Raw genomic sequence first — 18,234 nt, forward strand, 5'->3', positions numbered from 1 at the left:
CTGGCATCCAAATCTTTAATCGTGATTTATACAGCCAAGTAAAAAATTCAACTCATGCAACAGCTGTTTGTTTTGTTGTAAATTCCTAAGTCACAAACCCACACTCAGCAAAAGACAGAGAGGCTGTCAAGGGCAGGGTGAGAGGGAGGGACACTGAAGAGGAAGAAGGGGGGGGGAGAGAAGGGGCTCACAGAGAGTGCACTGTTAGAGGACAGAAGAGCGTTAACAGCCAGCGTAGGTAGATCACCGGACAAACACTGCAGCTACAAGTCAGAGCGGAGAGAAGCAGTGAGAAACAGATAGGTTCACACGTGCAAGGAGAGAAGCGGAGTACAGCAGGAGAGGGCTGTGGCTGTTTGGGCAACAGGAGCTTTTGAAACCAGGAAGAGGGCAGCCAAGCCTGAGGAGATGCTGTGAGGAAGAGTGCCAAGTGATGGAGCTTGAAGCAGCCAGCAGGCGGGCGCAATTAGTCAGGTACAGCAATATGGCATCTTTATTATGATTTATGTCTAATTTTATTCTCTGTAGACTTGGAATAGTTACAAACTTGCTACAGAAATATATATATGAGTACATTTTAGTGTTGCTTTATGAATTATTTGATAAATTAACAGCACAGTTTGTTACACATTTAACAAAAAGACTGTTGCTTAACAGTATTGTGAATCAGGTCCTGCTGTGTTATCTGTGGTGAAATCATTAAAGGCCCATTGGGGGACTTTATCTCAGCTTTGCTAAGCTGATATATTTCAGCTGTATTTCCCTGCCACTGTTGAGCCTCCTATAGCCCGACTGAACTGTGTAAAGTCAAATGAAATATGCTGTGTACAAAAATCCAGGATCCTCATAGGGCAATCTTCTCAGGCCGCTACATTAGTAGTTGTGACAGTGCCTTATGCCACTACTTTACTTATCAAGGTCAAACTGATAGTGATGATGTTAAAAGACATGAGGATGTAGGAGACATGCAAATGTTTGTGTTGATGGAGAGGGAGGATATTTTATTCAACATGCTCTGTGACCAACTTCACATGATGCTCCAGAGTCCTTGGGCACCACAAAGCGCACTCTGTGTGGTACACAGACCCACCATTTGTCCTCCCCTCCATCCCTCTTTAGCATTTTAAGTCTTCTCCCCCAGCAAGTGACCCCCACTGATTGAGGAGGAGATTTTCCAAATATTTCACAACACCCACGTAACCTCCAGCGGCTATGAGGTTGTTAGTCTCTGCTCTCATCTCTTACAAAGACTTGATTGTTTTCTCTCGTTTACTCCGTGTCTCGCTTGTAGAGGATCGTGGTTTACACCGACGAAGACTGCGGCAGCTAAACCATTTCAAACCTCTGGGTCACCCACGAGTGCTTGTGAGATGTTTCTCATGAATTTTTATCTTCAAGTTCATCTGTACTGCTGTCTTATGAGGGTCAACAATAACTCTACAGTTAACATAAGCTGTAAAGCTTTGTTAAGACAGCTACAGCAGGTGTAACTTACAGGAACTGGGAATCAGTTTTAATATCTAAATAAGGAAACTTTTCAGTAAAAAAAGTGACAGTAAATTAAGTGATTACGTTATTACATTATATATATATGCATACATACTTCTAACTGCAAATACAGCAAATGCATACACACAAAGTAGTTTAGCATACAAATGTGTTGGGAACACTTCTCATATACGTCTATGATAACACACAAAGAAATTAAAGAAATATCACATAAATACATGAAGCAATTATTTTTTCATGACATAGAAATGTAAGAAAAATAAAAATGTAATTGCTTGAACAACAAGTATATTTCTATTTCTATATACATTTATAAAAATATAATGAGAAAGTAGTAGAGCAATCAACTTTGTTGTAATTCGTGAAGAAAATGGTATTTTATGTAGTACTAGATTGATGACATAAAAATAAGGAATTTAAGAGCATAGACATATTGCATTATTTGGAAAGCAAAGCAATATATAATTGTATGTATATATATATTTGTCTATTACGTAAACTGAAAGTTGGAAGACATACATGTGAGTTATAATTGAGTAACAGAGCACACAAAACAAAGTTGTATAAAAAAGGAGTACTGGGTATTTTAGTGTTCAGGTGCAAGAAAACATGTTATCATGTGACCTGAGGTACATAAACAAGACGGCATGACTCTACAGAAGCACACAAACTTGTAACATAGTGAACCCCACCCAAGTCTTCAACAGGCCATTTTACTTTCCCCGCTCTACACGCTTTTATTTTGGTTTTCTTTCTTCAGCAGTCCACGCTGCAGTTCTGTAGTTCGGGACACATTCCAAATGTGCCCTCTCATACCAGGCCGTCCCTGCTGCCAGATTGGTTTTCACACAGTCCCGGGGCCCCTCCCTGCCACCACGGCGGTGCAGCTGTCACCTGTCAGTTTCGTGGTGGGGATGCGCATCGGCCTGTTTTGGCTCAGAATAGAATTGTGGGAGAGTTTTCGTTGGAAGTGGGAGAGCACAACACCAAGCCTCCGAGAGGATGAACAGTTGACTGGGGAAAAGAAATCTCAACTATATGGGAATGTGGCATTTGTGTGCTCGGAGGTTACATGGTGCCGTTCATGGAAGTGACTGACTGCTGCTACAGAGAGAGACTCTGGTTCAGATTGTATTGGTAAGGCCTAATGTCTTAGCCTCACTCAGAGCAACCAGTTCATTCATATGTGTAGAGCTTGAGGAATGAGTCTTGTTCAGTACTGGTCACATACCGTGTATGGCATTGGGGAAGCCAAGTGTTTGTTCAGAGGTTGTGGTAAATTATAACTTTACATGTGTAGATATTTGTATTATGTGTTTTATTTACTTTATTGAGCTGTAATTAAGAAATCCAGTCCAATTTAGATATTTTGTGTATTTTGCTGTGTGTGTATGTGCCATATTTGTGTGTTCCACTATGTAAATACTGTATGACCTTGAATGAAGGAATGCTTTCTTATAAACGTATGTATATATATATATATATATATATATATATATATATATACTGTATATGAAATACCCTGGTTAAAGTTCACCTTCGCCTTTAGTTTGGTGTAAACACTGACATTTCGTATGTGACATTTGCATCCAGCTCACGTCTCACAAAGGTTTATGATCCTCTTGTAATTACCTCATCCTTCTTTCTAGAGTCTATCTGGCTGTTTTCAGCTTTAATCTATATTTGAATATTTGTGTTTCCACTGCAGAATGGATGACCAGGACAGAGTAAGCCAAACATCCAGTGTGGCCACCATTTCCTACTTTCCTGTCACAAAGGTTTGTTTTAAGTTTTTTCTATCTTGCACATGTGAATGACTTACTGCGATACAGTTAATGCATACTAATGTGTTATTGCCTCTTCGGGTAACAGGAAAGTGATGGAAAGGTGCAAACATTTGGGAAAAGATGTCTGGCTGCCAAGAGAGACCCCAATTGTCCTGTAGTCATCAGAGGATGGCTCAACAAAAAAGTAATTTTTCAAACCTGGTCTGCTTAACAATTAATAACTTTTACTAACAACAACAAAAATAAATAAAAGCAAAGAGCAGCTCCTAATGGATCTCCCTTCTGCAGGACAGTTCTGGTTTGAAGCTTTGGAAGAGAAGGTGGTTTGTCCTCTCCAACTTCTGTCTGTTTTACTATAAAGGTACACAGCTTTTGTTTTTCTTGAGTGAAACCCTTTCATGTGCTCTGACTGTAGAGCGATGCATCTCTTCTTTTGTTCATTTATTTTCTGTCCCCCGCCAGACAGTAGAGAAGAATCTGTGCTGGGCAGCATCCCACTCCCGAGCTACAAAATCCTGTTCTGCACACCACGAGAATGCAAGAACAGAAAGTTCACCTTCAAGGTATCATCATTTGGTTACTCGTCCAATCCATAAATGCATTGTTAACATTGGATTTTAAGTCTTACATTTTAAACGTGTTGTTGATCACCAAAATAAACTTTTACAGGAATTGTTTTTACTCCACTGAACAAACCAAAGGGGAGACATGTACTGGTCAATTTAGAGTTTTGTGCTATTTTGCTTCTGTAACATCTTCTTTCAGACTAGCAGAAAGAAAACATACAAAATACACATTTAGGTTTTCATTTTAATACACTTTGTCTATTTGCTTCTGTAAGTTTCTCCTAAATTCAGAGATCGCTAAAGATAGCAATAGATAATGCCTCGTTTGGATTCACAAAACTTCAGAAAAATTACACAATAAGTGTCTTAATGTAAGTTATCAACTGGGAATCTATTTGTACAGACACTGACCCTATTCACCTGTGGTGACCTGCTAAAGGTATGAAATGTAACAATACATCTTTAAAGGCCAGACGCCGCCGGGTGGTTTGTTACACATTGAAAAAAGGGTCAGGCCAAAAAACATACTTGAGAGGTTGAAAGGATGAACCTTTGAGAAGTTGAGAATAAAGTTGTCATATTTTGAAGGAAAAATCTGTAATATTACGAGATTAAAGTTTGCAGTTCAACCAAGGACCATTCAAGGATGGTTAATCATAGGAATAATAGCAATGTAACATTGTGAATCATTTATGTAAAACTAGGTGGTGCACCAGGGAATGCGCTCTTATTTCTTCAGCGCTGACACTCAGGAGGACATGTTGGGTTGGGTCCGAGCCCTTAGTCAGTCTGCTGCAATGGAGCCAAACAGCTCCCTGAACAGGTACAGCACATTCACTGTGGACATGAGGTGTTATGCAGTAAATATCAAAAAATGTTCATGATTGAGCTTTCATTTTCTGCATCTCTTATAATTTCAGGCGTTGCTCGAGTTATCAGGATTTCACACAGATAGGTGGCAGCTGTGAGTCAGTGGACTTCCCTAAAACCCCCTCTGATGGAGAGGGTCCCTCCCAGAGACACAGACACGTCAGCAGGACTCTGAGCGAACCGAATCATTACACTGGCGGCAGGATGGAGGCTTCGCGCTCAGATCCGAGGGGGAGGCGGAGTGTGCGTCACAGAAACAGCAGGTTGTCAAAGCATCTCTGAGTGTGAATGGCACATATTTCAATCCCAGTGGTTTGCTTGAAGAGAAAATCATCCCCAGGAAAGTTCCAGCTTTTACATCTCTGTTCTGTTTGCTGTTTTCTCTTCAAACAGAACACCCAGCCCTCTTGATTTTAGCAGAAGAAGAGCTTTTGGTCCACACCAAGAGGAAGGCTCTCTTCCTGGCCGTAGCACACCACCCATGCAGGCAGAAATGATGGGAACAGGTTCCTTGACCTCAAGAGGTCAGCTGGGGTCACGACCTCACACACCAGTCGGAAGGGTAGACATTCGACCTCACGATGACTCGGCCGTGGCGCCACAAACCCTGTACTACGCACCTGCCTCCCCCAATCTGGAGTTCAAATCCACCCCAAATACTCCAGTCACAGAGAGGTGGCAAAACCTATGCAAGGTGTTTGGTTGATCTTGATCATAAGATATGCTCCGATAGCCCTGATATGTTATCAGGGTTTCATTTTTATTATAATGTGCCTCTTGTGGGCTCCAAAACTTTATCGAAGTGCAATACTTAATTGCCGCAGTAGCCCTTTCACAAGATGTTGTATCACCAAACATCTCATGTTACTCAAACCTAATCTTTTTGATTGTTCACAGCCTACACCTACCTATGGGTCTGTCCATCATATATCGAGTGGGAAGCGACATTTAGGAAAGGTGATTATAGTACAAACAATATATTCATGGCAAACATCCAGGCTAGTGTTCAGCAGTGTAAAGTAGCATTGTAGGTTGTGTATAACACCATGTGTTCTCTGTTCTTATCATCTACATACGGTCTTTTCCTTCAGAGCGTCTCCACAGGGGCACATGCAGACTTACTGCCCCCTTTGCCCCCCTCAGCGAGGGCTGCACATGCACCCCAACACCCACACCACCACCATCACCACCATCATCACCATCACCGTAGCAATTTAGCTGTTTGTGTGCTACCGCCAGCCATGGTACAGCCCTCGTTGCTGCGCTCTGTGTTCCTATGGTGTCCTGTGTGGTTCAACTTTAAACCTGCGATGTGTTGTTTGTATGTCTCCTCATAAATCTTGTGGTGTCATGGTGTTGTATCTAACCATGGGGACTCATTTTGTTATCAATGTGAGCAACAGTGTTTTTGTAGACCTTGTATGTGTAAAGAATGTCACTGACTTGTTTCATGTCCATGTCGCTGTGCTTTATTGTCAGTTTTTATTTGTGACTAATAAATCGTATAGTGCTCATTGTTTACCTCTAGTTATATATTTGTGTTTCGTCTAATTTTGATGAGTTCTGCCTTGATTATGCTACATGAAATGTTATATGTTGATATGAAATGGATATTTGGCAGAGGGCTGAAGCTTGTGCTGCTTATTTGAACAGCTCAGTCTAACATTGAAGCATTGCAGCATTAACCCACATTTATCAACTGTAGATTACAGAAAAAAAACAAAAATGATCTCATTAAAATTGTATTTACAATCACACTTTGATGAATGGCGAACAGGAAGAAGCAACGTCTAAAGAGGCAATATTTAACAAAATGATAACCTTGATGCATTTCAGGCACCAAAGCCTGACCCGAGGGAAGCCCCACCAATCAGGCCTCTTGAAAGCGATGCCGACGTGAGTATTTACAATGTTGCCATACGGCTCTTAACTGTCACCAGAATACGGTGCAGTTACTCATCATCTTATAAGACGTTTCTCTCTGAGTTTTTATTTTTTGTTTACCCTCGTCAGGTTGTGTTGACGAGGTTATGTGGGTGTGACAAGCTGCTCCAGACTCTTTCTGTAGAACTGGCCCAGCTACAAATAGATAAGGTGGGTATAATAATAAGACAACTAATTTAAGGCTATTTAGAATAATTAATAGCAAACAATATATTGTGACTGGTTTGAGAACAAAAATAAAAGCTTTTTTTTTCCTGTTGCAGGACAGCGTCCAGTGTGCATTAGAGGTGTCCAGACTTCAGCTGGAGGAGTGGAAGAGCCTGGGGCCCAGGGCCCAGGAAGAAGCCCTGACCCAGAAGGCTTTGCTCCAGGAAGAGCTGGTCACAATCCGGGCTAGAATGTGCGATGTATCGATGGTGTGTAATTAGCACGGGGGACATGGAACCAGAATGAAATAAATAATGGCATTGCATGAGTAGTTTACTACTATATCATTGATCATAAACTGTCAATTATACTGTTGATATACTTATTCATATTCATTTTCACTAATCTTCTGATCTTTCGATTCAGGAAATGGAGAGGGTGTGGAGTCAATATGAGAGAATGGAGAGTGAACTGTCGGTTATCCGTTCACACCTTCAGCACATCTGTAACTTTGGAGTACCACAGGTATTTGATGTGTGTGTTTTAATATATTTTTTTAGCCACTGACCTTAAAGGGACAACAATTCTACAAATCATTGAGGCTCATGCCTGAAGATACTTCATGAGTAATACCTTTGGTTTCTTTCTTTTTGTCAGGACCAGTCTCAGGCCCAGAGGGAGCTGTGGATGATGGAGGACATCCTAGCTGGACTAAAGATCAACAGGGATCACTTCCGCTTCTTGCTGGGACTACAGAGGCACCACAGTAAGCATCACCTTTCTCTCACTGCCATGCTGAACAGTTGAGACTGCATCATTATTATGTGTAATAGAAATAAGGTGGTGGGTTTGATTGTGAAGTCTTGAAAGCTTAAATAATGACTTCTTGCTTAGGCCGCCAATGAGCAAAGTAACCTGGTTCATGTTGATTATGCACAACCTGACGATTGATGAACAGTGTCAACAGCTTGACCTTTTCTGTCTCCCCCTCAGTGTTCCAGCCGGCATCTCCACATCCTGGATCCCCTGGATCTCCCACTGAGAGAATGCAGAGTGGACTCCCAATGGTACAGTACGACTCCTGTCCATTGATTCTTTGTCAGTGACGTTTGCTCTCTGCTTATGAACAAGCGTGGAATTGTTGTCCGCTCAATGCAAAGGTTAAATCCATCTGCTGGCATCTGCTGAGATCTTTCAGTCCTATGGGTGTTTTCTTAAAGTGTTGCCACAGCATTTGATTTTTCTTTCACAAAATTGCTTTAAATTCTACAACATATAGATCAAATTATTGCTAGTTTATTTGTGATGTGAGGGCTTTATGTGATCTGGTCTTCTTTTTGTAGTTTGTCATGATCGTAGCTCAGTGAATATATATCATAGTGGATCAACAGAACAGCAGGATTTGCAAGCCTAGAATTGTCTGGGCAATTTTCTCCCTTTATCCAGATATTATTAGTGACTCTTAAAATATAGTTTGACAGTTGGGATGACTAGGTTTGTTTTCTACCATGTCAAGGATTGATACAACATCTATAAATTATGTTGAGGCATGCATCAATCTTTATCAATCTGGTATGGATGCAGTGAGATCTTCTTTCATATCACTTGTGACAATGACCCCTGCAGGATGTGGAACAAGAGCCACCACTCCGCCCCCCGTTACCGCAGGAGCTACAGGAAAGCTTCCAGTGCAGGGACCAGGGCCATGGCTGGACAGAGTCATCATATGAGGTGTGAAATATTGACATTATCAATGACAAACATGATCAGGTTAGAAATATTTTACAATGTTTTCTCTTCTTATGTTTCAGGGAATCTACACTGTTGATCCTGTACAGAGAAAAGGAAACAGCCAGCCCGACCTGCTTAATGTGAAAGCACCAAAAGACACATTCGGTTGGTGCAGATATACAAATAGAGTACATGGATAGAGTATCATTAATACAATACAACACATTTTCAGACATATTTAGTTTTAAAGAGCTTTAATAGGTGTTTTATGCAAAAGGATATTTTTTTATGTTCACTCTCTCCTCCCACTTATCCTCTCTCACTCCCTCTGTCCTTCTCCTCTTTCCTCTATTTTCATTCCATCTTTAGAATCTGGTTCAAAGTGGATCCCACCAGATACAACGAATCAATCAACCAAGGTTTGATTCTTCATAGTTTCGTACTTACTGGTCAAAACTATATCTGGATGTATGCATGTGATCCAAAATGCTCCAAATATAGAAGCAGTCAAAGCAGAATTTTCCTCATTGCTATCACAGCCAAATTCCAATTCTTTGATTCTCTCATCTTCCTTGCAATTAGGGCATGTTGCAGTGCCTGTTATAGGCGAGAGGGGGAGGCAGAGTCACATGTCTCAGTGCATCAGCTCAACCTTCTCACATTTGCCACCCAACCCCCTTTCTCACATGCACACACACACACACACACACACACACACACACACACACACACACACACACACACACACACACACACACACACACACACATATATAGATACAGATGCATATGAACATACGGTATGCACACATACACCTCTGCACAAACTGCAGTAACAGTGTTTTTGATATTGAAATACATGGAATCTGGTTGATGCTTTACCTTTTCCAAATGCATATTGCTGTGGCGTGGGGTTCATAAATGACTCATTCTATGTGTTTTCTAGAAGATGAAGATGAGCGAAGAAGAGCAGATTGAGCGGATGAAGAGGAATCAGGAGAGGTTAACTAGAAAGAAACCCCCCATACCCACTCCAGGTCAAAGTTCAGAGACAAGAGAGGAGGTCTGCCAAATCATTAATCAGTATAACTGACTGAATCACTACAATATATACCAATATACATTTACTCATCTTATCTTGGTATTTCCTCAGGCCCCGTTTCCTCTAAGAGTGACACGAGTTGTTACAGCTGTACTGCCATCCTCTATTGTGGCCAGACGGGTTTCTGTTGAGGACCCCCCGCCTGAACTCGACAACCTATTGCCCGAGCAGATATCACCTGAGATGCACCAAAGATTTTCAGGGCAAAGGGTGTTGAACAAGCAACCCTGGGGTCTGTTGCTGGAAGGTCATGATCAATACCAGTCCTCAGCAGAGATGCACCAGGATGAGCCTTTTATAAGGACAAACAGGCAGCAGCATCAGGGAATATTGAGGTCTTCCAAGAAGGACAAACGTTCAGAAGCGAACAGAGCCGAGCCAACAGAGACCTCGAGGAATCAAGTACAAGACCAAGCAGGTGTAGGACATGGGAGTGAGAGCTTGGACGTCAGGGTAAGAAAGATTGAAATACATTTAAAAGCAATCAAAGATTTGTATAAGCACAGCATATTTGGAAGGATGATACCATACCATGCATTCTCTAGTCCATTACAGTTGATATCTCATTCTAACACAACCCTTGTTATGCCTTCGCGTTGGTGACAGCCGTATTCAGGTTTGTACGTCCCATCCCATTCTTGTGAATGGGATATCTTAGGGAGGCCTGGAGGAAATGTCTTAAATTCTTTTGCACAAATGTCCACTTGGACTCAAGAATGAACTGATTACATTGTGGTTGATAAAGGTCAATGTAACCTCATAAAACATCTTTTGCACATAACTCAAAAATGTATTTGCTAATTTTGACAATTTTACACAAATGTCTAATAGGGTAAAATGATAATGTGATGACATTTTAGAAAGACATGGATGTCAGCTGTAACTTGACTGGTTGGCGGAGGCATTCAACCGTGAGGCGGCAGTTCTAGTGTTTTGTTGACGTGGTAACGCTTCCCTATGTTGTTATTCACAGACAAGGACATCTACAGTATATTATCCAACTTAGTGAAGTTACTTACAGTATGTTTGCATCAATCAGAGCACAGGCAGGTTTTAACTGCTTGTACAGTCTAATGAACAAACTACAAAACTCAAAGACTTAACTCATGATTTCGTGTTTAACCATGTTTTACACCTGTGGTCTCTGACATCTGAAATCAGTCAGTTCAAAATCATGTTCATAAGTAATTCTACAATACATTTAGGAAAAGTATCAAGCTCATAGAACAATGTTAATTTAGTTTTTTTGAGGTGTTTGAAAGGGCCTCAGGTGCATTTTAACGTGACTCTGCTTGAACAGGCAGATGAACGGCAATCTGCCCTCCTGACCCCTGACATGGACCCTAACCTCTGTCTGACCCCTGAGCAGCGAGAGGCCAAACTCCGTCGTGTGGAACGAATACGGGAGAGAGTCATAAGAAGGTAAGAATTTGTTTTGTAATTGCTATATTTAAATATATGCACATGCACTTTACATATACAGTATACAAGTCTCCATAAATTGGTTCTTCTATCTATCTGTCTATCTATCAGTGCAGTCAGACAAAGAGCTACTACACTCGATCAGCTGCCAATCAGGGGGGAGGAGCCGGAAGTTCATCAGGTGCCCCCTGACACAGCCAGAAAACAAAGGATGAAATCAGGTACATATTTACCAACACAAGATCAAGAAGTAAATGATTGCAAGTACATTTTATTTGGTAAACACAACTATTACAAAGCTGCTTCATCAGTAGAAGTATCATCGAAAAGCACACTATATGCTCTAACTTACTGGCAAATTGTGGTGCGTTCCTGTTTTCAGACCATAAAGTCTATGGAAGCTGTGATCACATCAGAGGCTCTGCAGAACTTCAGCTTTGTAGTGGAACATCTCAGGATGAAGATGAAAGAGACCGCCATCTGAAAAAATCTAAAAGTCAAGTCAAATTTGTGGACAAAACACAACACAAAGATCACAGTGTAAGAACAGGGGTTGCCAAAAATAAGATCAAACGTCCAGCTTCACCCTATCACATCTCCTCTATGACAGTCTATCAGAAAGATGGAGGCAAGGGATATACAAGTCGCAAGGATGTAGGGGAGCCAAAGCTCGAAGAACCTGCCACTGATGACAATGAAAGTGATTTTACTTCCTCCGATCTGAGAGCCAAGTGGTTCCTCTCCACCGACCAGTGGCAAGGGTTCGTACCTTTGCAGATCCCTGGCATAGACTCGTGCAATGAGGAGGTATCAGACATCGAGAACCAACCAGCAGGCGCCGACGATGTGACTGATTCCAATGAAATGTCATCCGCAGTCAGTGAAAGCTTAGAGAAAATGAAAGAGAACCATTCACTCTTCTATAAGATTACATGTGACATTACTATTTCAGACACAGATATTACAACGAATGATGGAAATTCAAATGCCCAAACGTCATGCAGGCCAGATGAAGAAGACCTGCATATCACTGAATCTGTGACGGACGAAGCAACCCATAATGTTGGGAGATCTGCTAACCAAGAGAGCAAGGATTCTAGCCTGCATTTGCCATCAGACTTTAATGAAAATATTCACTCAATTAACAATGTACTCAAGGATTCAACCAAGGCCAAAGCAGTGTTAAATACCTCAGCCAGTCCAACAAAGGAGGCTTGTGTTCATAAATATGTCCCTCAAAATGAATGTGAAGACACCTCAAGGCAAGGCAGACAGTTGGAATTTGGAGAAACTGTCCATGGAGCGTCTGTTCAGGACAATGCCTCTGATCAGGCCCTGGATGATGAATATGTAAAGTCAAGAGAAGAACAAAGTTTGGGGAAGGAGTCAGAGGACGGGAAGGTGGACCAAGAGAGCGCTGAAGAGCCGAGGAAATGTCGTAGTTTCAGTGAGGGGAACAAAGAGACAGCTCAAGAAGGAGGCAACAACCACTCCATCGCTCCATCCAGCTCTCTTTATGAGGACGTAAGTGTGACTCGGAGTTCCTCTTTTGGGAAGGCACGAGTTACAGTATTGAGGACAAGTTTGTAGAGGCAAGAACAGCGAAGGCTTAACAAGCTTAAATGATTGAACTTGGGAAGGACAAGAACACAGTGAAGTGATTTTTTTGGTAACAGAAAAGGACTGAAGCAGAGGACTTTAAGTGATTGACGGAATCTGCACCTAATTTGGGATTATAAATGGTAAAATGGGAACATACAATGTCAGAAATAGTCCAATGATTTGGTAAACTTGAACATTTCCATTATTCATCATACTAGGTTTGAAACGGATGTAGTTATAATAGAAAGTCTTACAAATATTTCATGAAAACAAAAGCTATGTATTAAAATATTGGTCTTGCAGGTTGTTGTTTTTTGGTGATAAACACCAAATACCTTGTGTTTAGTTGAAAACATGCATTATTTCATTCCTCTCAAAACATACATCTAACACGACACAGAAATTATAGATGATCGCTGCTTGTGGATGGCAACGTAACCCTGTTATTGTCACTGTAACAAAATGTGTTTTGTATCTCAAATATCCTGATTAATAAACATGCAGTGTGCTACATCGAGACACCGACTCTCTTGCTTTGTCTGTGCAAGAAACTCTCATTTCATATATTCTTTTTTTTTCGGTCAATGAAAGCCCCACCACCACCACCCCATCCCTAAATGCTTAGGTGCTGCTCTCTGACGAGCCCTGATGCAGAATTAAACAGCGACAGTAAAAATGCCTTTGTCACTTTAAATCCTTGCCGTGTCTCAGTCGATGACATCATTGTCTGAGAACACATTACATCACCCCTTCCCAGGCTCTCGCTCTCTTAAAGACAGCACCACCTTATGTTTACTGGGCTACACATATGCACACATACACACACAGAGAGCGAGAGAGAGACCCGCTTATCTGTTTACAAATGCATTATCAATATCAACATGCATATTAATTGAGAACAGCATCCATAGATGTGGCCAATTCCACAAATGTATTCAAGAGCTACAAGTTGGCGTTTAGATGTAATAAAATTCCCTTTAAACATAATCCTGCTATGATTGAATACTGCTTAGACAGTGAAGGCATTCCTGATAACATTTTAAATAAGAGCTTGTGTATTTTTTTTTATATGCAGTATTCATATCTCAAGCTGCATGAAGCAGAATTGGGAAAACATGTTCCCCAAAATAGGTTATTTATGAAAACGGCTTCCATAAAATCATTGCTGATAAAGTTTAAGTGATTAATGACATGCTAATAATATGCAATGTTTGATAAGATAATGCATTTTTTTATCAAAATATTGGACATTATTACTAATACCCACATGAGGTTCTTCTCATGGACAGAAGTTGGGCCTGCAAAGCATCGCCCCACACACATGTATAGCTTTCTATTGCAGGAACACATCGCAGATTGCCTATAGCACCGCTTTATGATTTACTAAATGGTTTGAATGCATGTTGTTTATCACAAACTGTATTTATTAAATGAGTGATTTTGTGCTCAAGGTACAGATAGAAAATTGTATATTATAAAAAAAAATATTTGTGCAAGTAAAATGTCTGTCAGTTAGTTGGTCTTTGATACACATACACGCTATATAATTAATCAGGTGTTTGATTGGCCTGCAAGTGCGCGTGAGTGCGTGGCGCGCGCGTAAATCACAGAGATGCGGAGAATGCTGAGAGAATGTTTCTTTAAGACCCATTACCTTCCAATCCGACAGAGGGGGAGTCTGTGGTAAGGTGGCGTATCGTCTCTCTCCGCGTCCCCCCCCCCCCTCCTCGCCGTTTACATGTGGAAAAAGAGAGACAGAAAGAAGAAAAAAAAACATATTTTCTCCGGTTTCGGATGAGGGGCACGGACACCATCACGATCCGTGGTGATGGACCTAAGGAATATTTAACGTCAAACATGGACACTACAGGCTCCCCGCGATGACTGTGGTAAGGATGCAACTTCACACCGCCCCATCGCAACCCAGTTTCCATTGAGAGGGAAATAATAACCATCGGAGGACGCGGAAGAAATACTAATGTAATAATAAATGCAAGTGTGTGCGTGCATGTGTGTGATAACGAGAACCTGACGTTGTGTTGTGAAGGATTGAGGGTGGTGGTGGTTTATGTGTGCATGTGTGTGTGTGCGCGTGTATGTGTGTGTGTAAGGAGAGCGAGGGGGGGTGCGAATAGAGGCAAATTGGCTTATATTAGATAGACGATGCAACGCTCGGTGCCTATGGCAGTGTCAGGCATTGACAGGTGTGTTGGCAGTACACACGATTTATTTAGGGCGCGCTTGCTCACTCCCGTTTGCATACAGTTTGGTGAGGTGATAGCTGTGCAGGGAGGGAGAGACCGATGATAAGATGCCTCTGTATATTAGCCTTCTATGTGTTGCTTGTAATTAATCACGGCTGTAACTAAGCCCTTAGCCGTTAGGAGCTTTGTAGTCAAACCTCCCAGCTTGGCAATACTGTCACTGGGCCTATATGGAGTTGCTTATAATTCTATAATGTCTGGACAAGGCAGGCCCAGTAGTGAAAATGTGCGATGTGCATTTTGGGCCATCTTCCTGACGTGATGCTTTCCACAGTCACAGTCGATCTCTAAGGAAGAGATCATCTCCCTGGTGTTTGCTTCAATGCATTGTAACAGAAACCCCAATACACAACCACGAAGCTTTTTTTTTTTCTTTTACTGGAAGAATGTATATCTGCTCGTGCGCGCTCTTGCTCCTATCATCGAATGGTCTTTCCTCCATACATCCAGAAATGGAGGTAGCCACAGACCTGTCATCTGGAGGCTCATTTCCCTATTAGCCCAGTATGCCGTGTGGATGCCAGCGCAAATAAAAGCGCGTCAGTCCGGATCCTGGTGCTTCCATTCCCCTCTACCCAGCTGCCGACAATCACTTATCGATTCCAATGATGCGTTTCTTGGCCAGGGGGTACTGTTTCATGGTATTAGGAGCGAGAGAGAGAGAGAGAGAGAAAGAGAGAGAGAGAGGGGGGGGGGGGGGGGTGCGTTCATTATTATACGCTATATGCTTTGCTGTTATTGAAATGCAAAGTGCGTTATGCATCCGGCATGTGTGCATTCTTTCGCTGTAAAGGCGATTGACCATGTTGTCAAACCGGATGTAAAAACCGATCTCAGAAACCCTTTTTCTTTAGTTCCATTTGTCGGCGGTTGTGGGAGCCTGCAAACCCCTCTCCCCGCCCCAGTGTCTGGTGGAGGAGAGCGGTGTTACTGCTCTCTACACCTCTCTCTCTCTCACACACACACACACTCACACACACACAAGGCGATGGCATTTTCCATTTACTTTACTTTTTTTTAGGAGGCAAGGATTTTTTTTTACATACACAGCCTAATTGGTGTCTTGTCCTAATTGGTCATGTAGCAACCACATACTATAAAGCCAGTCTGTCCACTCCAGGTTGGCTACAAGCAGGATTCAATGTGGCTGTGTATGACGATTATGGTGATGATGATGATGATGATGATGGTGGTGATGATGATGATGATGTGGGCAATCATAATACGAAAACACCCATATGTGCACACACACAGACACTAACACACTCAATCGATTTCAGTGTGTTGACACTGTGACATGAGCTCCCCCATTACACCAATGAATCTAATGCAGCTGCTTGATAATGTAGCTGCACTGTAGCTCTACATTATAGAAACATGTTATCACTGCCTCATTGTTTTCAAGCTGCCTCTCTGCCGGTCCCCATGCTCACTCCACTGATTTCTATGGCAGCAAGAAGGGCAACCATTCCAAGAAAAGGTCTCAATAATGCTCATAGTGCTGTAATGTTATGGCATAACAAGTCTACAGTGTCATTGTGATGCACCAGACATGTTGCACGCTCTCTTGTTTTCTCTCCCCCTTCCACACACACACACACTCATAAATACACAGGTCCTGAAGCCCAGTGACCCCTCAGCTGACGCTTCAGTCAAAACTGCAGACTGCACAGTTATGTTTACTGAATCAGGACTCCAGCAATGAATGCTTTTGTTTTTTTCAGCACAGACTCGTCATGTGACACAGTAGGAACACAGTGAACTATTACTCTACAATACAGTATATACAGTAGTCTGCAGCAATCACATTACACTGTTCTCTGTTGCCCCTGCAGAGCTAATAGAGCGGCTGGTGATGACGAGTATCCCGAGATAAGTGGTTGAATGTTTTATCTCACAGGACTAAGAGTATTTCAGGTGTTTCAAGGTCTTGAAACAAATGAACTTCAGGATGATATTTGGAGTTTTTTGGATCACAATGAAGTAATCAGAAGCGGTCTTTGCTTGAAAGATTTCTTAAATCTGATCTCTTTCTGAACTCTTAAACTGTTAACAAAACACAGTCAATGCCAGTCTTGCATCAGTTATTATCCATCAGTGGAGGTGGAAAGGAAGGAAGTTGTCTTTTTTTCGTGGGACATACAGTGAGGTTGCCAAGTGCGCTAGCCAGCTCACCAGCATGAGGAGCTAATTTAGTGCTGTATCAGGCCTCCAATTACCAGCAAGCAGTCCCCATCTTTAGTTCTGGACGTCCATATAATAATAAGACAACTGGCAATACTTGTTTTCAGTGTTGTTGAGGCCTGTTTGCTAAATATGCTTTATTCACAAAATGGATGATTTTTGGTTGACAAAGAAATTCTTTATGGCTCTGCCCAGTCTCACTGATGTACAGAAGCCTGCATGGGGCACTAAATCAGTCCAAACCACTTAAAAGTATAAAGGCCAGTGCAAGCCCCTGAGTATTGTAGACTAGACAGTGAAGAATATGGTAGGAAAGGAGAGAGGGCCATGAGGCGCTATAATAATGCTGATTGCCTGAATCCATACCATTTTGGCCAGAGTTTGCAGTTTGAGACAGAGACCGTATCCAGTTAAAAAGGCAATTTAAAAAAAAGCAGACAATTTATAACAAAACTGATGAAAGGAGGATTGATGTAGTGAAATCACAACGTTGAATCTCAATGACATATTTATTTTGTAAGAAAAACTGAGAATGAGAAGAAATGTAATCATGTAATAATGTTCGCTTGCTTAAATCATTAAGATGATCTTTTTAACACCTTCAGCAGTGCGGAAGTCAACACTGATCTCACCAAGATCATAGTGACTGATACCTGAAAGCAACAGTTTGACATTTTGGGAAATACGCTTTTCCCTTTCCTGCAATGAGATAGATGGGAAGGTTGTACCACTCTCATATCCGTCTGTTGAATATACTCATGGGCTACAGCCCACAGTCGATTAGCTTAGCTTAGCTTAGCTGGAAACAGCTATCCTGGTTTTGTCCAACAGTTAAAAAAGCCACCGACCAGCACCTGTAATTATCACTAATTTACACTTTATATGCAATTTGTTTAAAGAAAACATTAACTGAGAGTAAAAGCAACAGTATTTAGTTTTCCGGGGGTACTGTGCTGAAGTCTTATTGTCACTTTGAGGTATTCATAAAGTCAATGCTCCCGGCAAAGAAATAGTCCGGCACCACAACTTGTAGTTATACACTTCACATTTAAAGATGTATGGATTAAACAAACATATACAACATTAATTAGCGAGCATTAGAGGGGA

At 41.6% G+C, this 18,234-nt stretch overlaps 1 protein-coding gene across 1 annotated transcript; it reads left to right on the top strand.

Annotated features, from left to right (window-relative positions):
- The first annotated feature begins 393 nt into the window (after window positions 1–393).
- plekha4 (pleckstrin homology domain containing A4) lies at window positions 394–13,198 on the top strand. The gene is made up of 24 exons (XM_079182893.1): window positions 394–474; window positions 3,218–3,287; window positions 3,382–3,480; window positions 3,585–3,657; window positions 3,759–3,859; window positions 4,567–4,685; window positions 4,783–4,995; window positions 5,126–5,426; window positions 5,630–5,689; window positions 5,824–5,976; window positions 6,569–6,628; window positions 6,746–6,826; window positions 6,940–7,092; window positions 7,250–7,348; window positions 7,481–7,589; window positions 7,817–7,890; window positions 8,450–8,554; window positions 8,635–8,719; window positions 8,924–8,973; window positions 9,500–9,616; window positions 9,707–10,108; window positions 10,956–11,077; window positions 11,189–11,298; window positions 11,460–13,198. The coding sequence occupies exons 1-24, from the start codon at window positions 434–436 to the stop codon at window positions 12,665–12,667; spliced, it is 4,005 nt and encodes a 1,334-aa protein (XP_079039019.1). The 5' UTR covers window positions 394–433; the 3' UTR covers window positions 12,668–13,198.
- Window positions 13,199–18,234: the final 5,036 nt, after the last annotated feature.

Source organism: Pholis gunnellus, assembly GCF_910591455.1.
Source record: "Pholis gunnellus genome assembly, chromosome: 21".
NCBI classification, from domain to species: Eukaryota; Metazoa; Chordata; class Actinopteri; order Perciformes; family Pholidae; genus Pholis; species Pholis gunnellus.

Coding starts and splice junctions, on each gene's coding strand:
- plekha4 (XM_079182893.1), top strand. CDS start 434: ATGGAGCTTGAAGCAGCCAGCAGGCGGGCGCAATTAGTCAG. Junction 4,996..5,125: donor GTGCGTCACAGAAACAGCAG/GTTGTCAAAGCA, acceptor CTCTTCAAACAG/AACACCCAGCCCTCTTGATT. Junction 5,977..6,568: donor GTGTGCTACCGCCAGCCATG/GTACAGCCCTCG, acceptor GATGCATTTCAG/GCACCAAAGCCTGACCCGAG.